The 8,994-nt window shown below is 37.4% G+C and overlaps 1 protein-coding gene across 2 annotated transcripts; it reads left to right on the top strand.

The window, feature by feature from the left end:
- The first annotated feature begins 290 nt into the window (after positions 1-290).
- Positions 291-8,283, top strand: WBP2NL (WBP2 N-terminal like). Of its 2 annotated transcripts, none has more exons than XM_072420218.1 (8): positions 291-449; positions 2,879-2,987; positions 3,163-3,298; positions 3,920-4,012; positions 4,205-4,411; positions 5,409-5,525; positions 6,747-6,823; positions 7,318-8,283. In XM_072420218.1, the coding sequence occupies exons 1-8, from the start codon at positions 391-393 to the stop codon at positions 7,363-7,365; spliced, it is 846 nt and encodes a 281-aa protein (XP_072276319.1). In that variant the 5' UTR covers positions 291-390; the 3' UTR covers positions 7,366-8,283. The 2 variants fall into 2 exon arrangements, with proteins under 2 accessions (XP_072276319.1, XP_072276318.1); XM_072420217.1 differs by having other exon boundaries at positions 292-449; positions 5,409-5,534.
- Positions 8,284-8,994: the final 711 nt, after the last annotated feature.

Here is an 8,994-nt window from a genome sequence, read left to right as displayed (position 1 = left end):
CTTCTGCTTCTTCCCTGACTAATATGCTGGTGCTTTTGCCCAAATACTTTGGTGAATATGATTCTGCACCAAACACAGCCATAGCTAGGTAGGCAGCTTCCTCATAGGGAGGCCTGCAGCAAACGTGAGCTTGTTTTCACCACAGGTTTGCTTTAAAAGTTACAAAACAATAACGTGTAGAGGAGTCAGCTGGTCGTATTCTATGACCCATGCAATAGCACCATCTAGTGGTGGGCACGCAGCATGCAGGTCCTTAGGGTCTGCTAATACCCGGTCAGCTGATGTTTGACTCATCGGATTACACGGGGAGGTGACGCGCGCTGTGTACGGAGCGGCCCTCTCCAGGAACTTCCGGAATCATCTGCCAGCGCTCATCGGCCCAGCTGCGATATGGCGCTCAACAAGAACCACTCTCACAACGGCGGAGTCATTGTGAACAATGGGGAGAGGTACGTGATGGTTCTGAGCAGTGCTAGCCGGGACTTTCAATGTAAGGTTAGGTTGTGTATTGACAGCTGGCGTCAGGCAATATAACCTCACCCTTCCCCATGGATGTGAACTCCACACCCTGAGCTAACATATATATATATATATAATAATATAATACATAATAATATATATTATACATAATATATGGAGACATGCAGTTGTTGAGGAACTACAAGTCCCATCCAGGCAGCACTGTCTAGTGGGACCTGAGTCCAGATAATATTAAATTGGGTAATAATGATTAACCAGCTTATTCCGGCCATTATTGGGCTGCATTATATTTTTATTAGTATTTATTTATGATATTATTGGGCTGCCTTTTTATTGTTTAATAATTATTATTAGGCTGCCTTTCTGTCCTTGGTTAGTAATTGGTAGAAGTCATAGCCCCGTCACATGACCTGTTATCTTAAGGAGGACGATAAAGGACATTATATCCTAAAGGAACAAGAATGCAGATTACAATGTTTTACAAGCTGCCCTGTTCTATGTCAGTGACTTTAGCATTAACTATTGAAATCTTAATTATGCATAACAGCCAATCAATTAACTTTTCTAATAGAAGTCTGTGGTCCTCAGTGTTTTTATGTACAAGAAAGTGATGCAGAAGATATGTAGGAAATAAAAAATGTGAAATATAGTTATATGGAGAACAAGATTACTTCCCACACTTGCTGACCCTATTACTGTACACGTATACTGTACAGGTGTATCGTGTCTGTGCCTTCCATACTGTTCCTATACCAAGAAAGAAAGATGAGTGCCACAATAATATATGGAGACATGCAGTTGTTGAGGAACTACAAGTCCCATCCAGGCAGCACTGTCTAGTGGGACCTGAGTCCAGATAATATTAAATTGGGTAATAATCATTAACCAGCTTATTCCGGCCATTATTGGGCTGCATTATATTTTTATTAGTATTTATTTATGATATTATTGGGCTGCCTTTTTATTGTTTAATAATTATTATTAGGCTGCCTTTCTGTCCTTGGTTAGTAATTGGTAGAAGTCATAGCCCCGTCACATGACCTGTTATCTTAAGGAGGACGATAAAGGACATTATATCCTAAAGGAACAAGAATGCAGATTACAATGTTTTACAAGCTGCCCTGTTCTATGTCACTGACTTTAGCATTAACTATTGAAATCTTAATTATGCATAACAGCCAATCAATTAACTTTTCTAATAGAAGTCTGTGGTCCTCAGTGTTTTTATGTACAAGAAAGTGATGCAGAAGATATGTAGGAAATAAAAAATGTGAAATATAGTTATATGGAGAACAAGATTACTTCCCACACTTGCTGACCCTATTACTGTACACGTATACTGTACAGGTGTATCGTGTCTGTGCCTTCCATACTGTTCCTATACCAAGAAAGAAAGATGAGTGCCACAAGACTTGGCATAAAAGTTCAAAGAAATGAGTTTATTACTCCAATAAACATCCAAAATCTTTTAAAGGTCACACATTACCCACTTTGTCAGAATGTGACTAGAAGTAAATAAAAAAAAAATAGGGTCATAAAGAGGGAAAAGGTTTTGGCCATTGTACATGCATTTTGGATCTTTTGATTATCCTTTAGATTTTTGGATCCTTTCAGTCCTATACTCAGGATTTTATTCTTCTTCCCACACATTAATGAAGAAGGTGAAATCCATAGGCTGTCATTTTATGACATTTTAAATCAAGAGGCATAGTGCTTATCTTTCTTTTCTTTTAATTTAAATTTTTAGAGTAGGTTTTGTTTTAGAGATAAATTATTGAGAGTTCCATAGTTTACTTCTTTTAGAAATGCTAGTTGCCTGGTTGTCAGTCTCATTCAGTGATTTTTATTACTTTCAAAGGTAAACACATGTATGAAGCCCAGCAGTCTTGACTTTACTTTGACTTTCATGATTTGTTTGTTTTAATGTGTATCTGGGACGTAAAGTATGCAAGCTATTGGAAAAACCTAGCAACCACACAGATAACAATTTCACTAATTGCAGCCTACGGGTGGGTGCAATGGTTCTCGTTCGATAATTGGCTCATGGCCGATATCCTATGAGAATCTTATGTGTACAACGCTCGGCATTCATCGTCCGAACAGCCATCCTGGCGGATCCATGGGCTATGGACGACGAACGATCATAATGGAACTGAAAGGGGAGAGAGCGCAGCAGGGTGCCGTTCCGTCGTTTCTCCTCTCCGCTTTCCATAGAGCAGAATGGTGCTGTATGTACAGAGCTCGTTCATGCATCGTGCAGTCGTTAGTCGTTGGAAAGGATTGTGAAAGGTCGTTTCCAACGACAATTATTAAGTCTTACTTTCACTACAGATTTTGTAAAAGATAACATGTCATTTTTCGTGTTTACAAATCAATCTTTTTTTTTTTGTTTCCTTAGTATCATTAAAATGTGCAAAGATGTGGAACTTACATTCAGTGATATGGCTTACAAGACAGACGCTTTTAAAGGCACAAAAAAGGGGTTACTGTATCTGTCCCCATTTAGGGTAAGTCCTTTACAAACAATACTGAAATTATAAAGGTCCATGCACACTATGAATTGCACTAACACACACATAATAATTATTATTGCATTTATATCCCCATTGTTATGTATTAATTCTAGTCATGTTAATGTATCTTTCCTACTTCTAGTTCTAACCCTCTTGTAATATTCCTCAGGTAATATTCCTGAGCAAAGGAAAGGATCCAATGATGTCATTTATGATGCCTTTTTACTTGGTGAAGGGATGCTCCATTGAACAACCTGTTTTCTCTGCAAACTACATCAAAGGGACAATAAGTGCAGAACCTGGAGGTATATAATGAATATAAGACTGCACTTTACATGGGGTACTAGTAGACGGATTGTCATTTCCATTTTCTAGCAAGAAGATGCAAAAGCTGTTTTCACATTTCAGCTATGGGTATTTCAGCTAAACTTGCTGTTTGCAGAAATATTATTATTATTATTAATAAGCAGGATTGATATAGCGACAACATATTACACAGCGGTGTACAGACCAATACAGACCGTGGCACTTGGCTTAAAGCATCTGAGGATATAACCCCACCCTTCATCAGTGTTCGTGGTAGCCATAATATTCCTAAGCATTGTTTGTCAGTGGCAGCTATTATAAATCGCCCTTAACTGGTGGGGATCAATTACTGCCAACAAAACACATGGACCTGAAGATTCCCACTAGGGAATGTTTTGAAGGAATGTCAGATTCCCTCTTTTATAAATGGAGCCCTAAGAGCCAATTTAGCAGCAGCTAAACATATTTGCACAAGCCCATATTTTCTAAATTAGCAGTTGCAAAAATGACAAGTTACAGTTACAGCCTGAGCAGTAACATTGTGTTGAATTTGTTTTTATGATAATTTAGGTCTATGAACTTTATCCTCTGAGTTCATTCCAAACTTTTTATAATTACAGGAGGCTGGGAAGGACAGGCGTCATTTAAACTTACGTTTAATAGTGGAGGTGCAATTGAATTTGGACAACAGATGTTTAAGTTGGCAAACAACGGTATGTTTTATTCGCAGTGCATATCATGTATTTGTTTACAGCAAATATACTAGTAAAATTCATATCAACTGTTAATCAGCTTTCTTGTGTTTTCTATTATCGGTGAAAGAAGTAAATCTGATTGGTTTCTTATGTTTTCCTGACTCCACTATTTGCCTTATATCAAATATCTTATTTTTTATTTCTTTTCAGCTTCCAGAGCACCGCAAGCTACTAATGTTGGATATGGATACACACCTATTGCTGTGCCAGGTGCTTATGCACCTGGTGGATATCCCCCTGCCCCAAGAGGATATGCACCCGCCCCCCCAGCTGGCCCCTACCCATACATGCCTCCTTCTATGAATGGATATGCTCCAGCACCTCAGTCTATGGGTTATCCATATGCTCCACCTTCAGGTAACTACACAGTAATCACTACAAAGACAAAAATGAGCTCTACCAAAATAATATTAATAATATTAGAAAGCATTAAAATATGATAGTTGTCTAGTAAGTTCTAAGAGTAATAAAGGTATGGTTCTAGCGATATGTACTAGGAATATTTTCTATATAGTCCATAATCTCTGCATGTTTTTCTTTTGTAGCTGTAAGGCTGTTTTTAACTAAATTATTTGACTATGATGATGTAAATGTCTCCATAATATAGTAATATTTTTTTACATTGATAAACCATATGGCAGTCCAAAGCAGCAAGATTACAGGTGTAGGGACAGTATTAAATCATTAAAATGCACATACATTGCAGCCATAGTGAATGCTAATGTTGGTGAAACATCCACCCATCCTTCTGCTTTCCACAACTCTTTTGCCATCTTGTTCACAGCAAAACAGACATCCCACTTTATAGTGTTGCCACCATATCCACCATCTATGGTTGTCTTTTTGTATATGTGTGTACACACACTTTACATTATCCTTCCTTGTCTTACCCAATCACCTTGCCAAAAATGTGTAAATATAGTTGAACCTAAGTAACAACTGAAAGAATTTTAGGATCATACTCCCTATTTTACAGGTAATAAAATATTTATATTTTATCACTCAGGTAATTGCATGCTTTGCAGCTAATGTCTTTTTAAATAAGGTATCGAGTATTTACTTACAACAACCCTTTCATTACTGCATCATTACTGAATGGTATAATTCTAACTTTTTTTCATTTAGTAATTCATTCGGTTTTAATGCACAAATCACATAACTTTGTGTTTTTTGTGTCAAAATAAATATTGTACTAGTTATTCTTTACCTGTTGATCAGGGTTAACATAGATATCTGTTATAAAACTTCTGTAAAAAAGCAGGCACTTAACTTTTTTTTAAAGTACTATAATTTTTAAAAATGTAATAATTCTTTAACATCTTACAGCACATGTGAATTGTTATCTCTTACTCAGGTCCTGGCATGTATCCACCTGAATTGAACGCGATGTACATGGCACCCCCACCACCTTATCCAGGACCCCCATACAATGGAGCCCAAGCATCTGCCCCCACTATGTGGTCAGAACCTGGTATGCTGGGTAAGAATGCATGTTGATGAAATGATGATTGGTGGTTATAGCATAATTTCTGATTTACATAACATGTCTTCCACTTTAAAAGAGTGGTAATGAGTGGAGTGGAAGAGTGGAAATGATGGTATATGTGATACAAAAACAATTACTCCTAAGTGTGAATAGGTATATACCTGATCCCAAAGGATGCATTCCTAGAATCCAAAGACTTAAAAGATGCATATTTCCATATCCCAATGTATTTGAAAAAAAAAAAGATTCTCAGGACAGCAATTATGTTCAGTTGCCATCTAAAACGTCCTTGTTCTGGCCATTATCACTCTCAAGTGTTTCATGTTTTTTCAACGCAATGGTGGAGCTGGTGGTGGGTCCACACAAGTTGTATGCTTTACATGTTATCTTCATTATAAACTTTGATAAATCCTATGGACTGCTGTTCAGTCTACTGATGCTTCAATAAAAAACGTAGTAGCGGTGAATAGCATATCCTTATCACCTAAAATCCAATTTTCATTCTGAGACCTAAATGAGGTACTAGATGCCTTAGTTAAAACACCATTTGAAATGTTACTAGAAGCTTCACTTAGACTGGATTTTATTGATGCTGTTAGGCAAAAAGAGCTTCATGTCCTCTCTTAAACCCCCATAATGATCTATTTAGGTGAGTAATATATATTTTATTCTCCTATCCTTTAAAGTTGTCTCCAACGTTGAAAGTAAACGGAAAGTATTTTAGAGTCTTTTTAAAAGTCTGGTTTTAGAAAATCGGTCTTCTATTTGTCCAGCTCCAGTGTCATCTTAAGGAGTTGAGTGAATCAGAATGGGGGGGGGGGAGAGGCTTATCCGCTAGAATGCCTGCACAATTTTATATATAATAATGTCTCATTACCATTACCCGGAAGGAAGGGGTAAATTCAGGATTACTCCTACTAGTAATTTGGTTTTCACAACTCCTCCATGACATCCTACCCTATAGTGCAAGTAGTTGATCAAAACACTGAGGATGTAAAGGTGGGAGGGTTATTGTAATTTTCCCTGTGTCCTGTCCTATTTGGGAGGAGCAGACCCTATAGGAGCACACAGATGTGTATGCTGTATGGAATGTGTGTATTGTGTTTTGTTAAGAAGAGTGTGGCATCCAACTTTATAGCTGTATTATAGATTAGTAGATGGCACAATTAAACCCAGTGGAACTTACATCATTTCTTTTTTCCCAAGGAAATGGAAAAGCAGCAGAAGCTGCTTCCAGTGCCTATTACAACCCAGCAAACCCTCACAATGTCTACATGCCCATGGTAAGTAACCAGTGAATACCACATTTGTGTGCTCTGCAATTTTCTGAAATTATTGTTGGAATTGCTGTGCAGCAAAAATGAATCCTGCCTTGTTTATATAGTAGTTTCAGAAGAGAAACCATCAGGTGTAATATACCTGTCATGAAGAAAATATGTGATGGTATTATACATCTGTCATGAATGTATTACAATCTTTATATATTTATCTGGGGTTTGTTGCTCATAAATGCAAATTATTTTGCAGGCAATGAATGCAGCAAGTTTTCTCTAGAAATTCATGCCCCAGCTGAGCTGTATCTTAAACAACTGGTTACATAGAATTTATTAATTCATTGTTAAAGTCTTGTATTCAGTTTAAAAAAAGTTTTCTGTTTAATAAAAGGGCTGTCTGATACAACAGCTAAATTTAAATGTGGTTTAAATGTGGTCAACACCCCACATAGTTTGTATGATTGCTTTTCAATTGCCTTTAACAATTTTCTTTTGTCCTTTAGGAACGACCCCCTCCATATGCACCTACAGATGACAAAAAGACAAACTAGTGGGACAAAGTCCTTGCTAATGTGGACTCTTCTGTTTCCTTTTATCTATATACGGTCTGTTTCAGCTCTTCATAACAGCAGCCTGACAGTAGTAATTCTCTTGGCACCTTCAGGACATGCTGGTAGAAATCATTGCAGTTTTTTGTAGAGAGGCTAGTCATAAATACTTTTGTGTTGTGATTTTTAAAACCCCCTTCTGCCATCAGTGATTTGTAGATATGTAAATGTCAAAGAAAACCATCTTTTTTTTTTCCCAGGGTACAGCATTTGCAGTGTCTGAATTCTGGAATGTATATAGCTTGTGGCCATACTGTATTATTTGAAAAAGCTGTATTCTCCATTAGGGAGAAGGGCAACAAAGTGTAATGGAGAACACTTTCACGGTGTGTGTGCTTAGGACATGATCTGTATATACAGACCTACGTTCCTACAAAACAGTATAACTTTCTTCCAGCCCAGCGTGTATGTGTGTGTATATATCTAAAGTTACTTCTGTTACAAATATATTATTCACCATTTAACCTCCTTAATAAAGGCATATAGTTTTAAACTTGTAGGGGGAAAAAGTCTACACATCGGATTTTTTTTACCTTACCTGCTGCTAGATTATCTGTAGAAAACATAATTTGTATTGACTAGGTAAAGCAAGTAACTATGTATGGCAACAGGCATTTGCTGTAAATACAGATTTCTTACAAGGGCTGTATATATAAACATTTTCTTTTTCTTCACATGTTCCATTCAAGTATTTTGTAGTAAGCACAATATAATTATTTTAAAATAATGTTTTAAATGTCAGGTTACATTGTTTTAGAATATTTCATTTGTTTGGTTTAGGCACAGGGAATAGGAGAGAAAATTTTTTTGTACCTGTTGTTAAATTCTGTAAAATAAAGTTCTGTCAGAAGTTGTATTAAATTGTGTTTTTCTCCCTTAAACATATTCATAAATATGGGCGTGTATGTTTTACTTTTGAAAATGCATATTACAGGGTAAAAAATAAGTTATACTGAAAGTCCTCTTAAGTTCTGCATCTTTGCTGATGTTCGTCAGAGATTGTCTAGCCCTGAACAGTTCCTTTGTATATTACACATGACCACACAACTTACTCCAGTGTCTTTTGTTCCAGCGGTCGCCAACCAGCGTGGTCCGCAAGAAAATGTTAGTGGTCTGTGGCTCTGTCCCCTGTATGGACACAACCCGCACACTCTCCCATCACAGGCTCAGACTGGCTTGGTAATTTTTTTCGGGTCCACAGGCCTGCACTACTGTCTCCCCAGGATGTTTTCAAACAGCTCTGAGCCTGCAATGGGAGAGTGGGCAGTTTCTGGCATAATGACTTCACTCTGGGGGGAGTTTCTTCTCCTTTGAGTGATACACGGCTCCCTGCGCATGTGCCGTCCCTATTCTGTGGATTTAGTAGTCCGTGAGGTCCAAAAGCTTGGCGACCACTGTTTTGTTTGATCTGCACTTTTCATAATATCATCAAGCCTGTCAGTCTGGCCATTTTTTCACTTAGTTGCCTTCTAATCCCCATTCTGTGCTCTCTAATGCATATTTAAATTAAGGCGTATGCTGCCATCCAGGGGCCAGTTATCAAAAGAGCACCGCTGTCACTATAGTAAATAT

The sequence above is a fragment of the Pyxicephalus adspersus genome, chromosome 8, assembly GCF_032062135.1.
Source record: "Pyxicephalus adspersus chromosome 8, UCB_Pads_2.0, whole genome shotgun sequence".
In the NCBI taxonomy this organism is placed as follows: Eukaryota; Metazoa; Chordata; class Amphibia; order Anura; family Pyxicephalidae; genus Pyxicephalus; species Pyxicephalus adspersus.
Note: the sequence above shows the minus strand (reverse complement) of the source record. Positions and strands in the feature narration are given on the sequence as shown.

Bases quoted from the DNA above. Each gene is read 5' to 3' on its own strand.
- WBP2NL (XM_072420217.1), top strand. From the start codon at position 391: ATGGCGCTCAACAAGAACCACTCTCACAACGGCGGAGTCATTGTGAAC. The intron at 2,988-3,162 runs GTAAGTCCTTTA...AATATTCCTCAG, and splicing joins TGTATCTGTCCCCATTTAGG to GTAATATTCCTGAGCAAAGG. The intron at 4,013-4,204 runs GTATGTTTTATT...ATTTCTTTTCAG, and splicing joins GTTTAAGTTGGCAAACAACG to CTTCCAGAGCACCGCAAGCT.